Source organism: Lissotriton vulgaris, chromosome 12 (genome assembly GCF_964263255.1).
Source record: "Lissotriton vulgaris chromosome 12, aLisVul1.2, whole genome shotgun sequence".
NCBI lineage: Eukaryota > Metazoa > Chordata > Amphibia > Caudata > Salamandridae > Lissotriton > Lissotriton vulgaris.
This window is the reverse complement of record NC_141700.1, coordinates 605,174,440-605,200,955: the sequence shown is the minus strand read 5'-3', so window position 1 is coordinate 605,200,955 and position 26,516 is coordinate 605,174,440. Positions and strand designations below refer to the sequence as shown.

At 46.4% G+C, this 26,516-nt stretch overlaps 1 protein-coding gene across 3 annotated transcripts in view; it reads left to right on the top strand.

Moving 5' to 3' along the window:
- ZNF821 (zinc finger protein 821) overlaps positions 1-26,516 on the top strand; it is a 188,592-nt gene that overhangs the window by 149,509 nt on the left and 12,567 nt on the right. For all 3 annotated transcript variants that reach the window (XM_086945515.1, XM_086945513.1, XM_086945514.1), the window contains one exon: positions 14,633-14,799. In XM_086945515.1, the coding sequence (XP_086801641.1) occupies positions 14,633-14,799 (167 nt within the window). The remainder of the gene's footprint in view (positions 1-14,632; positions 14,800-26,516) is intronic.

Sequence of the window (26,516 nt, the reverse complement as noted above, 5' to 3'; positions counted from 1 at the left end):
AACAGCTCTCTATTCTTCCAGTTCTACTGCGTCCCAGGTTCCCCATATCTTCTCATACTTTATCTTGCAACCTCTGCCCTTATAAACCTCCTTTTCAATCATTTTGCATCATGTCATCCCTTCCTCCCAATGTCTGAACATTGGAGACGTGTCACTCCTTACCCTCCCTTTTCCGAACAACATTTCTTTACACAACCATATTTCCCACATTCACAAGAATCTTCTGGTACTTTGTGAGGTCAGAGGGGTCCCATATGCCTAGTAATGCTCTACATGGTGTAAGGTCAATGTTGATCCCAACCGCCTCCACCAGTGATTTGGTCACTCCTTCCCAGAATGTGCAGATTGCAGGGCATTGCCACCACGTGTGAAGAAAAGTTCCCTCCTCTCCACATTTCCGAAACACAGAGGGCTCTTGGCCTTCCCTATTTTGAGGGATAAGGTTCTGTTATAATATGGTCTATGCAGTACCTTAAGTTGGATTAATCTGAATGGCCTTTATGGCCCCCTCTGTTGTGAATGCCAGGGCCTCCTACCAATCCTCATAATCAATTTCCCCAATGTCTTTCACCCATCTCTCTTTCAGGTTTGTTAGAGAACCTTGCACATTTCGCATTCATATTCCATATGTCAGCGATATCCGCTTATGCCTTATCTGCCCATCCAATAACCGTCGCTCCAGCTAGGACTCCTCCTGTGTCTCTTCCTCCTTATCTATACTATGGGTAAGTGCGTGTCTCAGCTTCCCATATTTCAACCACTGTACTGTTGGCATCTGATATGCTCTCTGTAGGTGGTCAAAGGGGAGAACTCCATTTGCATCCCACAACCCCGCCAGTGTGTTTATGCTTATCGTGTCCTAGACTAGGAAGCCCTTCAAGTCAGACACCCGTCTCAATTGAGTGCCCTTCTAAAGGGTTGTTCCGGGAGTGAGCCTTTTGTCCCACTTCATTTCCCTCAGCAAAGCTATTCCAAACTTTTAGAACCATAGTCATGGCTGGACATGCCTGCTCATTTAGACAGCCCCCATTTAGCATGTGCATATAGCTATGATCTCCCATTCCCCATCTGTCCACTCAAACCGCTGGGTCATCTGAGTCTGCCTAGACCCACACATTCACTACTCCCACCTGTGCTGCCTCGTAATACTTCCTGATGTTAGGCAGGGAAATGCCCCCATCATATTTAGATAGTTGTAGGGTGCGCATTGCTATGCGGGGCTGTCCCCCGCCTACCCCAGAGCAGCACCCTCACTTGGGCATCTACTCGTAAAAAGAACGTTTTCGGTAGCCGATAGGGACAGTTCTGCAAAACATAGAGTATAGCAGTCGGGCAGTACCATAATTTTGTACTTTACCTTGCAACGACAGAGGCAGCGGACTCCAATGCTTAGTGTCCTTCTCTACTCTCTGCAACAGTGGGTCAAGATTAGCTCGAACATGGGAGTCGGCTTCCCTAGTTATCCATATGCCCAGATATTCTAAACTATGAAGTTCCACCCATAATGGGAGTGGCATTGGACCCGTCTGTTTACAGTCCGCCATTGGGAACAGTAATGACTTCTCACGATTTAACACAAACCCAGAAAACTTCCCAAATATCTGGAAAATCTTGCAGATGCAAACGAGTGACTGATCTGTACGGTTCAGATAAAGCAGAGTATCATCTGCATACAATGATACTCTTTCTTCCCATCCAAAACCCCAGTCCAACCCCATATCCTGGTGTCCACGCTTAGGAAGGTTGCCAGGGGCTCTATCGCCAAAGTGATGAGCATTGGTGGGAGGGGGCAACCCTGTCACATGCCCCTCCCTATCGAAAATTCCCTCGTTAGGCAGCCACTTACCTTTATTCGGGCACAGGGTTTCTGATAAAGAAGTCTGAGCCAATTAATGTTACAGGGTCCAAAGCCAATTCTCCCCAGGAGTAGAAACAGAAAAGGCCACTCAACTGACTCAAAATTTCTTGTTGGCGTCAAAGGAAAGCACCGCCTAGGAATCTTTCCCAGAGTTGGGCTGCACCATGTTATTATGGAATCTTCTCAGATTCAGTCAAGTCGAGCGACCAGGCATAAAACCGGTCTAGTCCAAATGTACCAGATCTGCCACCACTCCTTGGAGTCTGCCTGCCAACACTTAGCCAGGATTTTTGCCTCAACTTTGAGTAGCGAGATTGGTCTATACGAGTTGCCCCTCTGCACAGGTTTCCCTGCCTTAGGTATAAGGATCAGGATGATGGTAGCTGAACGCAGGTCATCAGGCAATGACACTTTGTGCAGGGCATCTTTATACATAAATATCATTGGCTTGGGGGGACAACACTTAGGAGGGAGGAAACACGTGGTCTCCGAAGATTCCCCATATCCCAAGAATGGGAGACTATGCTCATCACACTGGAGAGCGAGGACCTAACCCAGGCAGCTGGTACTGGACCGGGAGACTAGTCAGGAGAGGTCACAATAACGGCAGTGAGAGAGGGACGATGCACCCCAGATACTCTCACGACATAACCAATATCACCCCAAGATGTAGCACACGCTGACGCCTACAGTAGCCGGAATAGCCCAATTCACATCTAGATGGTTGGGAATGGCTGAACCGCCAGGGGATGGGAAGTTCAAGACAGCAAGTGGGTGGGGGGGTGGAGGGTGGGTTACGGAAACTTGGACGCTTTAATGTATGTTCTCACGATGCAGATGCTTCGGGCATAGCAGAAAGAATTGTGTTAATAGTACTGTTACCATCCCCCAAAAGTCTCACTGTAACAGGATAAAGGGGTATGCACGGGGTGAAAATACAAAACACCAGCTGGTGGATTGACATAATAAATGTGATGTACAATTTTGAATAATACAGCTGTGAATAAAGATTTAAAAAATAAAAAATAAAGTATCATTGGCTTGGTCTCTTTGGCTGCCATTTTGCGGAAAAATTCCACGGGCAACATTCTAGGGCTCAGGGCCTTACCCAATGGCCTCCATTATTTCTGCTTCAGTGAGGCTTGATTCTAGAGTCTGTCCATCTGCTCTGAGGTCAGAGTCTTAATTGGGCAATCTTTCAAAAACCTTCTAATCTCCGCCTTCGTACTTCCAACCCTGGATCCATAGAATGTCTCCATATACGTCACAAATGTCTCTACAATTTGCTTACTGTCCCTAGCCAACTGCCCCGGTTCTAGTTGTAGTTCCTTAACATGCATGGATTCCTTTTCTCTGCTGCCTGTTCAAGCCAGCAATTTGCCTGCCAGGTTTGGCCAGGAAGGAAGCTTTGAATTAATGTCTGGCTACCTCTTTGTATTCTGCGCTTTTGCACTCTAGCGTCCCAAAAAGTGACGTCCCAGATGCGAGCCCTGTATTCGTTCTAAATCTGCTATTCAAAGTCCAACTTCTCAAGGCGCAGCCTTCTTTCCCTCTTCTCTCTAATTTCCCCAGCAATCAGAACCGCCGCCCCCCCAAAGTGTGGCCTTGTACGCCTCCCAAATCACACTGGCGTTATCAACTGTGCCCATGTTTTCAATTAACTACAGGTCCGTGGCCTTATTTAGTTCTTTAACTACATGTTTATTCCCTAGCCTCCAGGTGGCCTTATTCCATTGGTCAGCTTCTCTTTCTCTGGTGGTAGTTATGGTGACCTGTAGGGAGGCATGATCTGATGTCCCGCTTGCTAAATATCTAGCCTCTGAGAACCTCCCTGCACTATCTCTGGTAGCTAGGCTAGAAACCATCCGTAGGATATGTTATGTGGGAGTGAATAAAATGAAAAGCCCCTTTCCTTACAGTGTAGCTCCCTCTATATATCCAGAAGTCCAGAGTCCTGCAGGAAGCCCACCAACGTACCCCTCGTAACCCCCCTTCCAATCTGTACTCACTCTGTCTAAGCGTGTATCATGTACCAAATTAATATCTCCTAAAATTTTAAAAATCCTTGCGAAACTCGCTAAAAACGACCCCGCTTTTTTGTACAGTGAGTGACTGGAGACTTGGCAGCGCATAAATGTTAAGGAGAATCATATTTTCACCCTCCCATTCTCCCATTATCGCTAAGTAGCATCCCACGGTATCCAACCATGTGCGGAGGATATAGAAGGTCAGAGACTTCTTTATTTAAATGACCACCCCTGTTGAAGTTCAGGTATGCTGCGCAGAAGAAGCAACTTTTTATCTGCTCTGCCCGAGGCTATTGTGTTGCGTGTCCATCAATTGAGTCTTCTGAAGGAGTATTATGTAAGCCTTATATCTAGTGGAAGCTCTTGTCAACAAACCTCTCTTCAGTTTATTACCCAGACAGTTTACATTCCACAAGACTAAGATTAAGTTATGTGGCTGAGCCATAGCGTGTTCTCCTGTCCCTATACATTACATCATACTCAATCGCATGGGGGTTGCCGCTGCTGCCGTGTAGCTTGGTGTAGTGCCCATGCATCAATCCCTGCATGAACTATAACAACCCCTGCCAACTCCCCCCATTCTACCTTACCGTGCTGTGATCTAGAACTCAACCATCCCCCTAATTCACGTTATGTGATTCCTCAAACCCTGAAACATGATAACCAACTAACGTATGCACTGCTCATGCGAAGGGGTACCTCCACAGGCACTGAGTCAGATACAATAGAACAGCTGCCCCCTCCCCCCCAGTCCGGAGCAGCCCCGAAGCCTAACAGAGTACCCTCAGGCCCACATTTGGGCTCGCCAGCCTCTTCACGCATCCCTTGGACCCTTATTGCACAGCAGGTACTTACAGTTCATGTGCACAGTTGGTTAGATTGAAAAACACGGTAAGCTCTCCTGGGTGATGCATTCAATGGCCCAGGAGACTTACAGTGTATTTATTTATTGTTGCTTCTTATTTAACCTTTACTGGGGGACTGCTGTTCTTCTTCTAGCCCCCACAACTCTTTTGTAAATTGTTGGTGGTGCCCCTGCCATATCATGAGGGCACCACAACAACTAAACTAATTAAAAACAAAGCCCAAGGTGCTCCTAGGAGGGAGCAGTGAATATTAATCAGCAGCCTCACTCCTTCTATGGTGAAATGGTGAGGCTGTAACTTTTTCTTTATTAAGACCTGGGTATTACATTCGCTTTCTCATCTTCCCATTCTACAAAAAGAAACTCAACTCTGAATAGCCAAAAACAGTACCAATAGTTCTTTTACACCAACAACAGAAAGAAGTGTACACCAAATATTCTCTAGGGCTGAAGAAAACCCATCCCATTCAGTATTGTCCCATATTGGATATGCGTCTGTTAAACAAATACATCCTAAAAGTTCGGAGTGTTCTCTTTTCTTTACATTTTTCCTTACATCGGGAAAAGTGATTGGCTAAGCTCAAAAGATCTTCTAGACGCATACTTTCACACTGTGACTTAGCATAGAAAATAGCTTAGATTTCTGGCGAGTTCCACTAAATTACAATGTTCCACCATTTGGACTCAAATCTGCTCCAAGAACATTCTCAAATTACACGGCTGCAGTAGCTGTGCATCTACGGATAAAGAAAATATTAGTATACCCATATGCACACGACTGGCAGATGAAGGCAAGTGCTTCCACAAAAAAAATAAAACAAGATTTTCAGTTCACAAAGTCAATTCTGAAACATCTATGGCTCAATATCAACATTCAAAAATCAATCAAAGACTCAGTATAGGCTCTTTATTACTTAAGTGCACTAATAGACACAAGACAGATAAAGTGTATCCTTCGGAGCAGAGAATACCTTCTATCCAACAAAGGTGTGTCTCTTTAAAGAAAACATGCTATCCAAGACCGTGTCAAATTGCCTACCTACTAGGGTCCATGGCATCTTGCATCTACATCATCCCAAATGTGAGACTCATATGCGTCCTTCTCAACAGTGTTTAGAAGACCAATGGTCACAGAAGACAGATAATGGGGAGACTATCTTCTAACAACTCATGCAAAACAATCTCAAACTTGGTGGGGCAAAGTGTGAATCTCCTGGATGGAGTATCATTTCAGAAGAAAACCCTGAATACTGTACTAGTAAAAGATTCCCCTCAAACAGGTTGGGGAGCAAATCTAGACCACTTTACAATTCAAGATCTTTGGTCTTCAAAGGAACAAACTTATCTCATAAACCGGTTGGAACACAAAGCAGTCCATCTTGCACGATAGGTCTCCTACCTTCTTTACGGTCAAACAACATAATGATTCAACCAGACAATCCCACCACCATGCATTATTTAAACAAACAACCTTTGAATTTGGCTCCTTGGCTTCTGAAGTCAGCCAACATGGACCCTTACATCTTCAGCAAGAATGCATGCACATTTTAAGAGAAAGCGAAATGTCCTTCAACAAGATCCTGTTACGTGCTCAAATTGAAAAGATTCTGTATATGATGTTAGTTTAAATTCTATGACCCGATTTCATGTCAAGAGCAAGGCCTTCTTCCATATTCATTACATTTAGCAAAATTTAAACTCAAATTTTCTAAGATAAAGTTCACCTAGCTGCCATAACAGCATGCAAGAAGTTACTTCATTAAACTTCCTTTTTAAAATTCCTGTTGTCCAAGACTTTCTGGAAGGCCTCAAAAAGTATTTCCCTCTGTGAAAAATCCATCTCCTTCGTGGGAGCTGACTCTAATACTTACTAGACTTATAAATCCTTCTCTTGAACGCATTCAATAAGGCTTTATTACAGTATCTTTCATGAAAACCGATATTCCTAATTGATGTCATGTCAGCAAGGAGAGTTGGTGAGCTCCAAGCTTTATCTTGGGAACTTTTTATGGTTTTTCATTCCAACAGGGTTGCTCTTAGAACTCATCCTGCTTTTCAGTCAAAGGTAGTGTCTGATTTTCACATTAATCAATTGTTTACACTACGAACGTTTTTCTCTAAGTGATCAACCCTTGATTCTGCTGAAAGATCTTTAACTTTTCTAGACATTAGAAAAGTATTGTGTTTCTAACCAGGTCTAGACACTGAAACCCTAGCTGAAGCCAGAGTTGGACAAGAGACTCTCAGGAACCTCTTTAAGTGAGTTTAAACTGGATTGTGTTTTTTATGTAGATAGCTTTTATTTTCATGAACATAGTCCTTTTTTGGTAGGCTATACTGTTTGTTTTTTTAAATCGTCCAGTAGCCGGTTGTTTCTATATATTAAGATTACTCATCTATTTAACCATTTATGACTATCAATGAAGATCCTACAATGCAGAAGAAAAGGTTACATACCTATAGTCATGGTTCTGCATTGTAAGAATATTCATCAAAGTCACCTCTTTCCCTGGCTGCTGGCATAATTGCTGTATGGTTATGCATAGGTTTACATATCTCCTCTCTTTAATTTTACCCTGAAAAAGAACAGAGTGAAAGAGGCAAATGGCAGTACATGGCATGCTGGCCAGGGGTGCCACCCAGGTTATTAAAGGGATAGGCTGCTTTTTTTCTTTTTAGTATCTGTTAAATATAAGTCAACAGGCTGATTTTTACATTCCTCACCTTATTGTACCAGTGTGTTTTGTTCTCTATTGAAAGATGCTACAATGCAATTTTTAATATATGAAATGGTAGTTTCTTAACAGAGCTTTCAGGAAAAACGAACCCTGCTTGCAGTCTTCCATTCAACAGATATACTTTAAAGATTCATGGATAAAGACATGTGTTTGATGCTGTTTCCAAGAAAATTAACTTTTTAATGGTGTTCCATAGTCCACGTAAATGTCAAGGAACTATGCAAGCATTTATGACTTCAATGAAGATTATTACGATGCAGAATCAGGACTACATGTATGTAACCTTTTATTTGACACTAGCAGCCCGCCCCAGCGTTGCCTGGGGTAGAAGGGGGCTGGGGCTGCATTTCAGGTTTGCGTGCTCTCCCGCCCAGGCCCCTGCCCGCCACGACATTGTCTGTGTCCCGGACAATGTTGTGGCGGGCGGGGGCCGGGGCGGGAGAGCACGCAAACCTGAAATGCTGGCTTCCCCTACCCCCGCCTGCCCTGACATTCCCCAGCAGCCCGTGCCCCGCCCGCCCGCCCCGACCCTGGCTGCCCCGGATTCTTACCTTGCCTCTGCTGCTCACACCGCCGGTCAATATTTCTCCACTCCGCCGCTCTGCCACTCACCACCTGTCTGCTGCCGCTCCTCCCCGCGCCATATCCGCCTCTCCGCTCCGCCGCTGGCCTCACTTCACCGCTCCTCCGCTGCGCGCCATGTCCGCCGCTCCTGGGACGCTGCTCCTCCCCTGCTCCTGACGTGACGACGCACAGTCGCGGCCGGCGCTACTTTGGGGGAACTACTTTTTGTAAAAATGTAACTTTTTATATAACGTTTATTTAAAAAAAATTTAAAGCCTATGACCATCTACACACCCTGCCAATTTCAACGGTGTATCGGGTGTGTAGATTGGCGCTGTGGTTCCCGAGTTTACCTTGCCTAAAGGTGCAAGTTCTCTCTTTATAATAGTAGTATAGATTACAGTTAATAGCTACTTCAGTTTGTTCAGTTGTAGGCCTGTTTTCTTCCAATATTTGGCAATCTTGGGACATTCCCACCATGTGTGGATGAAGCTCCCCACCATTCCACCTCCCCTCAAACAAAGGTCTGATTGTATTTTGTAGTGCAGGAGTCAGAATCTGCCTTTAATTGCTATCTCATGAGCCCATTTTGCCTCCTCCCATTTCCCGTTTCTATTTGGCCCATATTCTTTTCCCATATTTCTTTAACCCTTGTTAATAAGTCTGGTAAATTGTTCATCAGAGATGTGTATATCTTACTACTGTAGTGTTAAGAAACAGTCCTGAGGTAGAAATTCGCAAGGCAGCTACCTAGACGTTAATCCAAAACTTTACTGGATACTCCTGTGTGATGCTCAAGTTGGTCTAGCCTCATTTAGCAATCTTTTATGATAAATATTCAGCTTCTTCTATGTCTCTTCCTCTTCTGCCTCTGAGGGAGAAGGAAAGTTTATTTACCTTTAATCTAGTTTTCCTTCATGGGAATCTACATCATAAGCAACCCTTCCTACCCCCCCAGCAAGAACAGACACACATTGTTGGCCTTTGGGCAGAATCTTGCCGCCATACAAAAGAACTGGAGCAACTGCTAGTGACAGGGCACGATGACATTCTGCAGATCTGTGCTTCTTTAAAGGAGAAGTATCAGTTTTCCACCCTTTTTGGGCTACAATTCAGCTACATTGCCCTGCTTTTCTCTCATTGTACCTTTAAAACAGGTTTGTGAAAAAGGTTTTCTTGTCACTTTTACTAATGTACTGTCCTTTTTAAAATTAAAATTGACTATGCTAATTTACCTTTCTTAATAAAAGTGTATTGTATATATTTTTTTAAAAGTGCCCTGGGCCCCTGCACATGAGTCGCACAGTTCATGATTTTAATGGAGTTTCACCTAGAGGAAATCTAGGATTACAGGTAAGTAACTTACCTCTGATGACTTGGTGCTGTTAAGCCACATAAAAGTATGTCTCCAAAGGCTACTGGATGAACTGCTACCTAACACAACAAGACAATGCCTTGAACTGAACCTGTCAAAAACCAAAACAATATCTTTTGGGAAACAAAAAAAGTCAACAGAAGGTGGCACTTCAATGACACAAAGCTTGAATCAACCCCAAGTTATAAATACTTGGGCATTTTTTTCACACCAAGAGGTACCTTTACCAAGCATAAAGAAACATTGAAAACCAAAGCCTTGCCGTTCGTAGCGGCCGCGGCAAAATTGTCAAAACAGTTACTAGGTCCCAGCCTAACTCCCATGCTGCAAGTGATGAAGGCTAAGGTAATTATTTCCTTGACGTATGGGCACGAGATCACTAGTGGCACAACCAACGTATTACTTAACAAACTAACAACCAATTTTTTTTTTTTTTATAATGAATTTTATTAAGTATATAAAACTGCGAAGAATTCACCGGTTGCAGCTCATTAATCAACATATACATCGGATGTGAATCAATAAAACATATGTGCAGGATCAGTCCATTCCAGTCCAGCATCTCAACCTGCATTACATTGATGGCAGAGCATGAGGCATTTGATACAACAAGGATTATGGCGGAATCATGTTGAACCATTTTCCCCATATTTTATGGAACAATTCTGGAGAGCCTCGGGATTCCAACATGGCCTCCTCCTGGGCACCGCACCAGTCCACCCCCCTCCTCCACCCCTTCACAGTGGGAGCAGCGGCACGCGACCATTACGTCGCTATGTCCCTTTTGGCCACAGCCACCGCTGTCCCCAGTAGGCGCTTATCCATTCTGGAACCATCTAGGCCGTCAAATATCCCCAACAGCATCCGGAGTGGGTCGTGAGGAACCTCCCATCCCAGGACTTGTGCGAGCTCCCTCTACACCCCCTTCCAGAACCTCTCCAACACCGGGCAGAGCCACACCATATGGTAAAAATCGGCGGGGGATGAGCTGCATTTCGGGCAGTCTGGGGAGGGTCGCAATTGGGCATGGAAGAGTCGCTCAGGGGTGAGGTAGACCGCGTGTAGGTTGTATATCTGCACCAGGCGTAGCCTGGAGGACGTGGTTAGGGTTCTAGGGGCCATAAGGGCATCTCTCCAGTCTGCCTCCTCTAGGGGGCCCACCCACCCCTCCCACCGGGCGTGCACCTTAGCTAGGGACGCGGGGCCAATATTCACCAGGGAGCGGTAGATACGGGACACTGCTCCTTTGCAATAGTTCCGGTAATGGCCGCAGTGGGAGGTCGCAGTGCCCCGTGGGTCCCTCAACTCGCGGTGAACAGGCCTGGGGGGGCAGGCGCCCAGACGGTCAGATACTCCGCCGGTCCGATACCCCCACAAGTCCAAGGGTGCCGGGGGAGGCACCGAGGGACCAGTCAGTGGCCCGGCGGTGGGCGGTCTCTACAAGCAATATACTTCAGGGCTCCCAGGCCTCCCAGCCCACTCAAGGAGCTCGCGGGCGAGGCCGAAGGGGAGCCCCCTGCCTTCTCCCAATCCCTCTTTCGCCCCCGGAGACTCCCAGCAGCCCCGGATCACCTCAGGTCGTGGGGCAGGGTCCAGTGTTGCGGCGATGCTGCGGCTAGTGCAGGGCCGGCCCCACGGGCTCCACAGTCCGTCCTCGCAGCTACAGGCAGGAAGACAATGGGGGGGCCACACTGGAGCTAGCGCACCCGGGGCTCCCTGACCTCCCAGCCCGCACAAGCCGCACACAGGCGAGACCCAAGGGGGCGCCCCCCCGCCCGTTTAGATCCTCTCCTCACCTCCGGGGTCCCCAACAGCCCCCGGCCTCCGTGAGTCTCTGGAGCAGGTTCCGCTGGTGCGGCGATGCCGCGGCAGGCCCAGGGGCGGCCCCACGGGAGCCACTCGCCCTCGCAGCAGCCCGAATCCGATGTCAGTGGGGGCCGCCTCAGGCATCTCAGGCCGCCGATGTCGCGCCTCGTCCCCCGGCGCCAAGCAGGGCAAACACCGCAGCCTCGGGAAGGCCTCCGTCATCCAGTGGAGGGGCCCAGCGGGGAGCAGGTCACAGCAGCGGCTCCACCCACCCGACAGGGGCGGGGAGCCAGGTGGGCCATCGGGAAGCACCGGTCGGAGCTCCCAAGACCAGGCCGCCTCGCCAGCTCAGATGGGGGCCGCCATTTTGGAAACCGCGCGGCCAGGGAGGATCAGGCCGGCGGAGGCGCCGCCAAGCCCCTGGGAAGCGGTTCGAAACACCGGGTGATGCAGGGCAGCCAGGGGAGTCCGGTACCACCGGGGCTGCGAGTCGATGGCAACTGCAACAGGCGGATGCTGGGCGGATGACGGACGGGGCATCCAGAGCACTCTTAGAGTGCGACCGCCATCTTGACGCCTCAGGCCACGCCCCCCAACAACTAACATTTTTAAAAGAGCTTTTCGATTGTCAAGATCTGCCTCGCCAGCCCAAGTGAGACTTGAACTGGGACTACAAGACCACCATGGAGTGGAGGCAGGCGCATTTATTAAACTATTTCATAGACTGCGCCGTGCCCGGGAGGGTACCTTGGAGGCCCGACTATGGCAGGAAACACAGAAAAACCAGACCAGCCATAAGTATCGGCAACGTCTGGACCACAGTTTTCAGTTACTAGGAGTAAAAGACCTCTGGGAAACAAACCCCCCACCACCCGGTTTTAAAGGCTGCCATTAAAAAAACTTACAGATTGTGGTCCTTTCATTCAGACAGGGCAACACTGTCAAAGAGGAAACACGCTTGGGCAGTAATCTCCAATTTCAAAGTCGGTGCTCAGCCACTCTACCTATCAAGCACATACTCACTTTATTGGAAAAATACGTTTTTAGCGCTGAGGATGGGTGACTGGCCCTTTTTGAAGAATCTTCCCGAATGGCGCCGTCCACGTAGCAGTACTGAATGCAGGTTGTGTGGTTACCATTCTGAAACAATGGAACGCATCGTCTGTGTATGCCCTGCATTGCTTATGGCCAGACGGTCATTGCTGCGAGGACAATGTATCATGTTGGGAGTTCGATCTTGCCGTGAAGCAATAATGGCCGCTCTTAACCCTGACAACACCAAGTTAAACATTGGGCTTACAAAATTCATCCATAAAGCGTCAAAACAACTGGAAGCCATATCCACATCTAAACCCTCCCCATCTTAGTATGGCGGTCGAGTTAATAGACTCAATAATCAAACCGGAGTCCAGAACATCAGAAAGCCAGAGCGATGTCTTCCAGTAAGAACCTTATTAGCCCCTAATGGTCCACCCAATTTTAAGTAATTTTAAATCCACAGTTTTTAACATTTATTACTGTAATTTTATCGTTCGATTTAGCTATGTTTTAAATTGTAAATGGTTTGCCAAATCAATCAATAAAGAGGCTGAAAGAATTAAAAACTTTCCTCCTAGTATTATATTGTTTGCAAACTGGTACAAAGTAAGTTTAGGTGAATAATTTGTTATATTTAATATGTATAGAAATAAATACGGAAAACATAATCACATGCAGACTGCCATTTCTTATTCAATATGGGGATCTGTATGGGATTCACTGGCAATGTTCTTCTGTAGATCTCCTATTATCTTTTCAACCAACACCAGTTTGTTCGCATTGGCACCTCCAAGTCACCAAAGATCCCCATCACATATGAAAACCCCTAGGGTTCCATACTCTCTCCTGTCATCTTCTCCTGTACTCTCAAATAACACCACCAAGATTCACCAACATGCAGATGACGCACTACTCTACTTGAAAATCCCCTCTGATTCGGCCATCCAATGCCCCAAACACTACTTGCACATCATCCAGACCTGAATGTCCAGTGCCTACCTGAAGCTCAACCCAACCAAGACAGAATTCCTGTTATTTTCCAAAAACAAGAAACAAGATACAGTACAAATCTGGCTCAATGACATGAACCTTGATGTCCTCTATCCACAACTCTCGCTGAATTCCAAATCACTTAGATTCAACCTGGACACTAACCTCCTCTTCCAAGGAACACATTGACAAAAGAACAGACGCCTGGTACCAATTCTCTCTTCTAAAGAAAGTCAATTTGTTTAATCCAGAAAGCAACTTCAGAACTGTTGTTCAAGCCATCACGCTCTCGCATTTGGATGGTGGTAATGCCTTACTCCACAGCTTCCCAGATTCCCCACCGACAGCCCTAAAGGGGCATCCTAGAAGATGCAGCACTTCACATCCATGGCCTGAAGAAATATGATCATATCAACCCCACCCTGATAGAATTCCATTGGCTCCCCTTACCGGCCTGCCGCATCTTCAATATCAGCTGCATCATTTACAAAGCCGTCACAACGAGCACCGACCCCAAATCTTTTAGACAAGCTCTCCATCTCTGGCGGTTCTTGACTTACCTGTAGCCAACACACCATCAGACTGCAGATTAAGAAGTGTCAAAAAGAAAAAGCAAGACAACTGGTCTTTTCTGTCGATGGACTCAGGATCTGGAATAATAGCCCTGTGTCTATTAAGACCACCTCAATGCTGCTCCAATTTAGGAAAGAGTTGAAGACTCACCTCTTTGAAGAACACTACATCACAAGGCATTAACTGTCAGCAACTCCGCTTCCTGTCCTACTACTTGAAGACTTTAAGTTTGCCTTTAACCATGTACAGTGCTCTGCTACCTTGTGGCTAAGTTTACGATATAGAAATACTCTATGCATACATACATATATACATTCAGTCAATCAATCAATCAATCAACAGAATTTGTATAGCGCGCTACTCACCCGTAGGGTCTCAAGGCGCTGGGGGGGGTGGTTCGCTACTGCTCGAACAGCCAGGTCAGCGGCGGCGGGATCAGCTGGGCGAGGAGGCAGGCTGGGAGACAGCAGCGCGTGGGGGCGACCTAGCCTAGAGGCAGGGTCAACGGTAATTCAGATCATCGAATGTGCATATTGTTGAAAAGAGATAGGTGCACTGAACTGTTTGTATAATCTGCATTCTACTAAAGAGAGTGCAGTAGGAATATCTTCCCTGAGTTTTCCATTTTTTCCACTCACAAACTGTAGAGTCATGCTAGACATGAGGCATTCCTTTGGAACTGTTGCTGCAGTAGCAAGCAGTGTGTATTACAGAAGAGATTTACCACCAGGTCTTGGAAACCTTTATTTTGTGTTCTCGCCTGTTTTTATTTAGTTAAAAGATGTGTTTGTTTTGCAGCACTCCTCAGCTGTCAGCAGTCCCAAGAGCTATCTGTGCCCAGAGTGTGGTAGAGGTTTGAGCTCACCTGGGTCACTGGGCCGACACCTCCTCATCCATTCCGAAGACCAACTGTCAAACTGTGCTGTGTGTGGTGCCCGATTCTCCAACCATTCCACCTTCAATGGGTGAGTTTGTAGCTACTTAAGCTATGTGTAGAAATGCCAATTGTACAAGAGCCCCTTTACGATGTGCCTCAGGGAACGTGAACTCTGTCCTGAAACTGCAGGCAAGCAAACATGATGGGGATCCTTCTAATCTGCCAATTTTCATATTAAGATACCCACCACCTCCTGATATATTTCACTGGAAAATCTATGAAATTTGCCAGTTATGCTATGGAGCGCACTCCACAACTCACAGCGCCTTCCACATATTGCTCTTTGTGTATTGAGCATTGTGGGTGGCATAAGCTATAGTGCGCGTTACTTACCAGAACTGGCTAATTTCAGGGGTTTTCTAGGTTTACATTCACTAAACCATAAATAACCTTTAACATGTGTTTTGTTCAGTGAATTTCTTTGGCTTTTTTATGATGTCCTTCATTCTCTTGCCATGTACCTATTAAGCACTGCACAAGGCCTCTGGCTGCGTGCAGCACGGGTTGGCTAAAGGACCTTCCCTACTGCACGACGTGCAGGTACATATCAGGATTTTTTCACAACTATAGCTTTTTTTTTTACTTTTTGGGTAAAATCAAAAAATGTTGTGAAAATTGTGGGATATATATATATGTATATGTATATATATATATATATATATATATATATATATATATATATATATATATATATATATATATATATATATATATATATATATATATATATATATATATGTGTGTGTGTGTGTATATATATACTAGCAGCCCGTCCCGACGTTGTCCGGGTATGAAATAGAATGTGGGAAAGGGAAATTTATTCTAAAATCTTGCGGTAGACAACATTTTTAGCATGAAGTGTCACAATAGTTAGGCATGTGTGTGCAGATACTGTGTGTACCTCGGAGTAAGAAGTATTAGCAGATGTCTCTAGTGTGTATGTACTCCACTTCCGTAGGTAAGCGTGTGTGAAAGAGCATTCAGTTGTAAATTTTGTGTCCCCGCAGGCACGGTGAATCGCGTCATCCCCGCTTGAGGCGCGGCTCCAGTTTTGTTTGATGTTGTGCTTGTGGTGTAAAGTCGTTGATGCAGAGAGTTAAGTGGGGGACAGCGCGTGCTGGAGACGCTGCGTGTGTGGAAAAGTGCAGTCAGTTCAAAGGTTAGTGTCCCAGCAGGCGTGCTTACTCGCATCATCCGCCGCCTCAGCCCGGCTCCAGCCCTGGTTGATGTTGTGCGCCTGGTGTCAATTCGTTTATGCAGAGAGTTGAGTGGGTGACAGCACGTGCTGGAGACGCTGTGCGTGTGGGAAAGTGCAGTCAGTTCAAAGGTTAGTGTCCCAGCAGGCGCGCTTACTCGCGTCATCCGCCGCCTGAGCCTGGCTCCAGCCCTGGTTGATGTTGTGCGCCTGGTGTCAATTCATTTATGCAAAGAGTTGAGCGTGTGACAGCGCGCAGGAGACGCTGCAGTTAGTGTCCCCGCAGGCACGATCAGTCGCGTCTGCCCCCGCCTAAGCCCCGGCAATTGCCGCGCCCATTGGCCACGCCCCTTGCTCCTACGCAATTGCCGCACCCATTGGCCTTGGCCACGCCCCCGGCCCAACGCACACATTTGTTTTCCACAAGCCCTCAAGGCACGTTTTACGTTTTTGTTTTTTGGGGGGATGTGCCGCGCGATTGTTGCCGTTTGTCGCGCCCATTGGCCACACCCCTTGGTGCCGCGCAATTGCAATTGCCGCACCCATTGGCCTTGTTCACGCCCCCAGCACAACGCACACGTTTAAGGAACGCTTTTTTTTTGTCGTCATGCCGCGCCCCGCCCACGCCCACAAGGGACTACTTTGCCGGTAAGGTTCTTTTACGTTTCTAATGTATATGGTGGGCAGCTGTATAGCCTATGTCCATCTGCTGCAACTGTCCTTTCCAATGCTGTATTGGGTGTTGTAATTGGTGCTGAGATTACCCGCCTCAAAGGTTTGGGCTCTCTCTTTATTATATTAGTATATATATATATATATATATATATATATATATATATATATATATATATATATATATATATATATATATATATATATATATATATATATATATATATTACTCCAGTATTGGAACTTTCATAGATTCACATGCCTGAATCATTCCCCGTCGTCGAGACGGGAGTCTCCGGTATATAAAAAAGCAGTGCTTAGTAGTGTAGCAAACTGAAAAGAGGCCTAGGCCCATTTCCCTTTTGCAACCCATAGCCTTTGTTATGTAAAAAAGGCCCAAACTTTTCTCTGAACCAATCAGAGCTCCTCACCCTCTAGAACACTCCTGAGAGAACCTTCTGCCCCTCAGATTTTTCTACCGCACGTTGTGCTAGGGAGTCTCCTTTGAGCTCCGCTCAAACTCTTTGTTTCTACATCAACCATGTCTGAGAAAGAGAAAAAAGGATTATTTAGAGCTTGTTCAACCTATTCCAAGAAGAGGTTGTTTACAGATGACCCTCACAAGGACTGCATCTACTGTCTCTATCCAGATCATAAGGCAGCAGATTGTAAGGTATGTCGTACCTTTTCAAATAAGACATTGAGAGATCGTGAGGGAAGGCTACTGATCTGGCTTCAGAAAATCAAAGCCAGGAAGGAAATCCTCTCAAGTGAGAGTGAGGAGGAATCTGTGGCGTCTAAGAGATCTCAGAAGAGAAGTAGATCTCCTCAGACACATTCCTCAGGGGAAAGACCTGAGAAGGCCCCAAAAAAGACCACCCCGGGGTCTTCAGGGCGCAGTCCCTCAAAATCCCCTTCAGTCTCATCTAAGGGCAAGAAGGGATCTGCTGGGGAGGTGAAAGGAGCAAAAGCCACCTCAAATCCACCACAGTCGCCTCAGAAGATCAAGATTACCATCAAACGATCTTCTTCTGCGCCTTCTGAGGAGAAATCAACTCCGTCGACGGGACCGTCGACTAAGAAAGGACCATCGACGACGATGAAAACACCTCCGTCGTCGACGAAAAAGGATAAGGCTGGTGAGAAAACAGTGTTGACGATTTCACCGTCAACGACTATATCGTCGACGGTTTCACCGTCGACGAGGGCGTTGACGACCGTGTCGATGGTGGTGTCGACAACGGTAGCATCGACGACGATGGGGTCGACGACGGCAGTGTCGACGGCAGCGTCGCAAGGACGTCGACGAGGACAGCGTCGACGGTCACTACAACGTCGACGACGATGACTTGGTTGACGACAGCGATGGGAATCTCGTTGACGGGCTCGTCGACAAAGGAAAAAACACCAGAAAAAAGGTTGGTGCCTTGGAAAAAACCTATTACACCGAAGGTTACATCTCCAAACAAGGTCTCCCCATTGCTACCGTCTCACTTACTGGAAGAGTAGGATGAGGAGTATGGTATTGCCAGTAGCCCTTCGCAATTACAGGTCAAGTACCAGGAAGACGATTCGGAGGAAGAATAGGGGGGTTATCAAGAGCAACCTCAGGAACAACACCGATATCGACAACAACAACGAGAAGAGATGACCAGTGTCCCATCCTCTTTGTTGAGGGATCTCCAAGGAATGTTGGAGGATTATAGAAGAAGATACCCAGCGACTCCAGTCGCTGTACAGGCCGTAGAGGCGGCTCCACGTCCACGCTCGGTTCCAGGGACTCTGATTCGTAGGAGGGAAATTGTGCCGGAACCTACTGTTAGGTCCCCACCACCGACAACACACCATGATACCTCGGATGAGGAACAGGAAGATGGTGAAATTGCGGACACAAGTTCAGAATGGCATGACTATATCGCCCCATCACCTGCAACTCCTCCGCAGAGACCAGTGGACTCTCCATCGGAGGACATTGGTGGATTTCATAATTTGATGGAGAGAGCCACTAAGAGGTTTGCACTGACCATGACAGAAGAAAAAATGGAATGTTTTCTATATGACTTTAAAGATTCGTATCGGAGATCTGTACGATCTTTGCCTATAGTGTCTCATATCTGGAAGGAAGGATTGAAGGTCATGGAGACGCCAGCGATGGTAACACCAGTTCTGGCCAGACTGGATAAAAAGTATAAAGCACCGGTCGATGCTCCATCTTGCCTTGTGGGTCATCCCAAACCGGATTCTGTTATCACGCAGGCGGCACAACAGAAATCCAGGAACCCATCTGCTCCGATTGCAACACCTCCAGACAAGGAGGGCAGAAGGTTGGATAACGCAGGGAAGCGTTTTTCTTTAATGTCTGCTCTGCTGTTAAGAGCCGCTAATGCCCTGGCTATATTGGGGAGGTATGACAGGCAGATGTGGTGCGACCTGTCTCCATATGTTAACCTGGTGCCAGATCCAGAGAAGCAGGAGGTGAAGAAAATTCTCATGGAAGGAGAGAGGACTTCGGCTGAAGTCATAGACTGCGCTATGGATATAGCGACCACAGTATTTAGATCCTTGGGAGGAGCGGCGGTCCTGCGCAGGCAAGGTTGGCTGCGAGCAACAGCATTTAGGCCGGAGGTGCAGAACAAAATCTTAGACCTCCCTTTCAATGGAGAAGAATTATTTGGAAAACATATAGATGACACGCTGGAAAGTATCAAGAAGGATACTGATACGGCAAAGTCTTTGGGAACTCTGCAGTACAGGAAAACCCCTTTTCGTGGCTCCAGGGGTAGAGAACAGTCCTCGTATAGAGGAGGATACCAACAGGGGAGATATTCGTCTTCTTATCAGTTCTCATCACAACCGTACCGTCAGCAATATAACCAACGTCAGTCAGGAGGATACACAAAATCAACTCCTAGAGGACGTGATGGCCGGGGAAAGGACAACACCCGTAGGCAAATACAACCTCCATCTTCCGGCTCTGTCAGATGCTCCCCTGGGTGGAAAGATTGCTCACTATCTACACAATTGGCGGAAAATAACAACGGACCAATGGGTCCTCAAAATAGTTCAATTCGGTCACACCCTAGAATTTATTCAGACACCCCCTTGTACGCCACCGATGCACAAAAGAGCCAATCATCTGCATCAACTCCGGCAGGAGATTCGGACAATGCTCCGAAAGGGAGCAATAGAACCGGTACCGAAATCCCAGGAAAACAGGGGGTTTTATAAGCTCCAGTGGCGCCCCATCCTGGATCTCAGATCCTTAAACACCTTTCTCAAGAAACAATCTTTCAGGATGGTATCTCTACAGGACATCCTTCCGTTGTTAAACCCAGGGGATCATATGACCACATTTGACCTACAAGACGCGTATTTCCACGTGCCGATACATCCTGCACACAGGCAGTACCTTCGGTTCTGGGTAGCCCGAAGACATTACCAATTCAAGGTACTGCCATTCGGCTTGAAGTCAGCGCCAAGGGTTTTCACGAAATGCCTGGCTCCAGTGGCGGCTGTGTTGAGGAAACAAAGACATCAAATATTTCCTTACCTCGACGACTGGTTAGTCAAAGCAACATCAAAGACACAAGCCAGAGCGTCAACCCAAGCTTGCATAGACTTATTCGCCGATTTAGGATTGACTTTAAACGAGAGAAAGTCGAACCTCCACCCAGCAAGAGTGATTACATTTCTGGGAGCAATATTGGACACAGAATGCAACAAAGCGTTTCCTTCCGAGGAAAGACAACTGAGGATTGTGTCCCTCTTCCAAGACTTGAGAAAAAGAAAGTCTCTTTCAGTCCGCAGGTACAAATCCTTGCTGGGCACAATGTCCTCTTGTATTCCACTGGTACCTTGCTGAAGGCTAAGAATGAGACCATGGCAGGAACAGATCGATCTCCAATGGCGTCAGGCGGAGGGATCCTTCGACGATATAATAAAGGTGACACCAGTGATGCGACAGGCAGCAGAGTGGTGGACGCAAAAGACAAATGTGTCTCAAGGACTGTCGTTTCTAGCAAGTGCAGCTCCGCTAGTGGTAACGACGGCTGCATCATTAGAAGGATGGGGAGCATTCCTTCAGGACCTTCAGGTCAGCGGCCGTTGGAAAGCAGAGGAGCAGCAATTACATATAAATCTGCTGGAGCTCAGGGCGATCCGTTTGGCATTACTGGCTTTTCTGCCAAGGATAAAAGGTGCGCCGGTGTTAGTAAGAACAGACAACACCACGGCGATGCATTATGTAAACAAGCAAGGGGGAACAAGATCTCTCTCCCTGTCTCAGGAAGCCCAGGAGATTTGGGAATGGGCTGTTCAGCAGGAAATATCATTGACAGCAGAACACCTCCCGGGGGATCAAAACATCAAAGCGGATACTCTCAGCAGGCTAAAATCGTCCCTCCAGCTAAACCAGGAAATCCTGGACAGGGTCTTTCGGAGATGGGGAACACCGTTGGTGGACCTCTTTGCTACAAGGGAAAACAGAAAATGCCAGTACTTCGCAAGCTGGCTTCCCCAGAGGGGATCTTGGGGGAATGCGTTTTCCATGGCATGGTCCGGCATCTTTGCCTACGGTTTTCCTCCAATTCCTCTTCTCCCCCGCGTACTGGTGAAGATCAAGAAAGAGCCATGCAGACTGATCCTAGTAGCTCCGTGGTGGCCCAGACAACACTGGTTCACGGAACTGCTGCTACTGTCGGAGGACCGTCCAATTCGGTTGCGCATGATTCCATTGCTTCTGACAATGTCCAAGGGGCAGGTGCGCCATCCGGACCCGAAATCCTTGCGATTAGCAGCCTTTCTCCTGAACACTGTGAGTTTAGCCATCTGAACATCTCACAAGAATGTAAGGACATCCTGTCCAAGGCCAGAGCGGAGAGTACCAACAGAACCTACAGGATGAAATGGAAGAGGTTCTGTCTGTGGTGTAAGAGACATGATGTTCATCCTCTTACTGCTGCGCCTCATCAGATTATACCGTACATTCTGCAGTTAGCAAAGTCAGGATTAGCACACGCCTCCATCAAGGTGCATTTGGCTGCGTTATCCCGCTACAGGAGGTCATCGTCAGGCCCATCTTTATGGTCCTCAAGGATTATCAAGCAATTCATGAAAGGAATATTCAGAGTCTTTCCACCAGTAAAGCCTCCACCATCATTATGGAATCTGAATATTGTACTCTCTCAATTGATGAAGCCACCATTTGAACCGATACACAGGGCAGACCTGAAGTTCTTGTCCTGGAAAGTGGCTCTTCTCATTGCGTTGACTTCAGCGAGAAGAGTAGGTGAACTACAGGCGCTCACGATTCAGGAGCCTTTCTTGCAATTTCAAGAGGATAAGATGATTCTCAGGACAAACCCGAAGTTCATTCCAAAGGTGCCAACTGATTTTCATTTGAGCGAACCATTGGTGCTGAAGCGTTTCTTTCCGCATCCGTCAACAGCGGCAGAAAGAGTATTACACTCTCTGGACGTTCAGAGATGTATGAAATTTTACTTGAAAGAAACTAAGGCGTTTCACAGGTCTTCCCAGTTGTTCGACGCCTTCAGCGCACCCAGGAAAGGTTTCCCGCTGTCAAAGAGGGGAATTGCCAGATGGATTTCCAGTGCAATTGTCTACTGTCATCAAGCTGCTGGAAAGCCTTTGAATGCACGAGTCCGTGCTCATTCCACGAGGGCAGTGGCCACATCCACTGCATTATTTGGAGGAGTGCCAATCCAGGATATCTGCAGAGCAGCAACCTGGGCATCTACACACAACTTCACCTGGCACTACTGCTTGGAGGCAGCCGCAGAATCGAATGCGGCGGTGGGAGAGGCGGTACTGCGGAATATCATCCAGTAACGGTGAGCCTTTCTTGCATCCCTCCATCCATAAGTTCTCTTGTTTACATAGTCACATTTTATATAAGTATGTATATTTATATATGAGATTATGCTTCATTTGCTAATGGTATTGCATGAGTATGTAATTTATCAGGAAAATGTGCTTTGTTTTTTCACTGCTCGCTATTCTGATTCAGGCATGTGAATCTATGAAAGTTCCAATACTGGAGTAAGAAAACAAGTTACTTACCTGTAACTTTAGTTCTCCAGTATTGGAATCTTTCATAGATTCACATGCACCCACCCTCCTCCCCTGAGAGGCTCACCTCGGATTTAGCAGAAGAAGTGTATTATTGCACAAGTGCGCGAAAAATCTGAGGGGTAGAAGGTTCTCTCAGGAGTGTTCTAGAGGGTGAGGAGCTCTGATTGGTTCAGGGAAAAGTTTGGGCCTTTTTTACATAACAAAGGCTATGGGTTGCAAAAGGGAAATGGGCCTAGGCCTCTTTTCAGTTTGCTACACTACTAGGCACTGCTTTTTTATATACCGGAGACTCCCGTCTCGACGACGGGGAATGATTCAGGCATGTGAATCTATGAAAGATTCTAATACTGGAGAACTAAAGTTACAGGTAAGTAACTTGTTTTCTTACTCCAGTATATATATGTGTATGTGTATATATATATATATATATATATATATATATATATATATATATATATATATATATATATATATATATATATATATATATATATATATATATATATGTATTTATTTTTTAATGAAAGTTGCCTTTTTAAAAATCAAAAATCGTGTCCATGTAATCCAAATTTTCATGTAAATTGTGATTTTATCCTAGCAAGTTTATTGTTGTCCTCTTTTTCGATGCCTCTGAGTTTGCTTCATATGACAATCAAAACATCCATGTGAGTTTGGCCTTGTTTATGGCTATTTTACTGAGTGCGCCCCTAATCAATCAACAAAAAAGCATTTGTAAAGCATAACACTGTCACCTCCAGGGTTATCTGGGTGCTGTGTTTCAGTCGGAGAGCCAGATATTGAGTCTCTTTCTGAAGTCTGACAGAAAGAGAGTTTGAGAGAAAGGTCGTTCCAGGTCTTAGCAGCGATGTAGGAGAAGCATCACCACTGCTGCGGATGCGGGGAGTGTGTGCGAGGGTGAGTGATTGGGAGCACAGGGGTCTGGCGGGATGGTGGAAGTTCAGTCGATGGTTGAGGTAGGCAGGTCCTAGGTCATGGCAGGTTTTGTAGGTGTGTGTGGGGATCTTAAACCAACATCTTTTCTGGATGGGTAGCCAGTAGAGGTCTCTCGGGTGGGTGGCGATGTGTTTTCATTTGGGGGTCCAGGATGAATGAGTCTATGTGACTTTGCTAAAACATTTGTGTAATGGTGTTTCCGTATATTCATGTTCAGCTCTGCTTTGTTCCTCCTAGAGTTGTTCCTTTACTCTGCACCTCACTCTTTTGGTCTCAACTATCAATCCTATGCACACTCATCTGGTAACTGCTTTAAAACATCACAAAACCCTCCTGCTGATGCTTTCCTCATGTCATTAGTTTGAAAGTCTTCTTTAATATGAGAATATTCACCTTTCAAAATAGGGCCTCTTAACAGTGTGGTATGCAGGATCCATCTATACTTTTCTTTTGCTTAGCCAACCAGTGTAACTTAAGTGGTACTGGGCCATGATCTGAAATGACTATCGGGATTATTCATTTGGTTATGCCCTCCCTTTCTTGTCCACCATTCCCCATGTTCCTCCAGTTTTTGACCAAACTTTAGAAAACCAGAGAAGTTCAAGACCATGCTTGCTAAGGGTGCGATTGAGGTGGTTACCGAGGCAGAGAGGGGTATGGAATGCTACTCCTGACACTTCCCTGTAAAAAAAGACTCTGGGCTAAGGTCAATTTGAGACCTCTGGTTTCCAGACACCTTCCTCAAAAGGAAAAGTTCAAGATGATGATGCTGGTCATGGTATTTGCCTTGGACCCCAAAGAATGTATGAGGCCTTTGGATTTGAAAGTTACGTACAGTTTGACGTGTGGTACCTTTGGTTTGTGGATGAGTTTGAGTATTTGTAAATCACTTTCTGGACCTTCGGCTTTATCTGACTGTTGATGAAGTCATGTCAGTGGTCACAGCCCATCTTCACCAGTTGGGGATACATGTGTTCATGTGATGCAGCGACTTCCTGCTGAAAGGTAACGTTCCTCAACTAGTCTTGGACCACCTGCAACTAATTGTTTGTTGCTGTCCACAATTGCATTCTCTGTCAGCGAGCTGAAATTGCATCTTCTGGTCATGCAGGGGCTACCCTTTTTCAGCTTTTTTCCTGGATACAGTGTCTTTGAAGGTGTCTTCACCCCGGCAACGAATCCTGGAAATTCAAACTATGATCCCAATGTTTTGGCCACAGGCCTTTGTTCCAGCATGGATCATTCTGAGACTTCTTGCTCTCCTTGCTTTGTGCATTCTACTGGTTCCTCGTGACCATTGTCATATGCTGGGCCCGCAGTGGAACCGCCACCTTCAATGGGCTCAAGTCTGGGGATGCCTTTTAGACAGAATCTGCATTTCGGATAAGGCAAAACCGGGACCTTCAGTGGTGGATGCCAGCCTGAAATGTGGTAGGCCATTCTCTTTGCCTCATCCACAGCTCACAGTAGTGGTAAATGTGCTGTGTCTGAACTAGGAAGGGCACTGGAGTAAGTGGAGGTTAGAGGACTTTGCTCTTCAATGGAGCAGCCCCACCATATAAACCTTCTGGAGCTGAGCTCCATCTGTCTGGCCCTCAAAGGCCTTTATGCCTATCATCAAGGGCAAATTTACACCGATCCTGATGAACAACACAACCTCCTTGTAGTGCTGCAATAGCTAGGGTGGTGTAGGGTTCCATACCCCCAATCTGAAGGCTCTCGGGCTGTAGTTGGATCCTCATAGCATATCCCTAACAGTAAGCCACCTGCCATGTTCCCTAAATGTCAGGCAGTCAAGCTCAGAAGGTGTCGTCTTCCTGGATCACAAGTGCCATCTGTTCCCAGAGATGATATAGGATGTCTTTTTTCAGTGGGCAAACGTTTGATAGATCTGTTCGCTGCCACTGAGAATGCTCAGTGTTTAGCTTGTTGTACCCTTGAGTTTCCTCTTTGAGGTATTCTGGGAGAAGCATTTCACCTTCAGTGCAACCTGAATTAGGTCAGGCATGGCCAGGCTCAGCTCATATCAATAGCCTTGTATTGGACTCAGAAAGCCTGGGACCTCGACCTTCTGTATCTGAGCATCTGCCTTCTACTTCGACTACTTCGCCAGGAGGAACAGATGTCCCATTAAGACGGGAGAGTCTTGTGCCCAAATCTCCATAGACTCTACCTCGATGTGAGGAGATTGAGTGGAACTAACTGAGTGACTTTGACATTTGTAATCGGTGGTGAATGTGATTCTAGCAGATTGACATCCATCAACCAAGTCCATCTCCTCTGGTCATTTAGATTTGTTGTCTGGTGTGAGGGAAGGCAGATTGAGCCTCTTCTAGCTAAGTTGTCTGATCTTCTGTTTCTTTTATTTCTGGCCTGGCAAGGCTTTACTGTGGGCATTGTTAAATGTTACTTATCAGCCCTTTTAGCCTTTCTTTGTTTGGTTGATCATCTCGTCTTATTCATATCACCCTGTGAGATTAATTTATTTAAAGGGCTTTCATATGTCTCCTCTCCGCTCCCTTTGAGATGCCACAGTGGATCTTAATTCGGTTCATATCTTTCTCATGTATGGTACCTTTTGAACCTATGTACTGTTACACCCTGATACTTTCTAATCTCAAGACTGTCTTATTGCCATCATATCTTCACTTTCTGTCAGTTAGTTGCAAGCATGATCTGTTCAGCCACCGTAAAGCATATTTTTTCCTGACAAGTTTTTTTCGACTTGGGCATCTTTTTCTCTCTAAAGATGTAACTACATTTTATATGGGACAGTCCATCACTCTTCCTGTATTCTTCCCTCTGCCACATCCCTCCAAGGACCTACTGTTGAT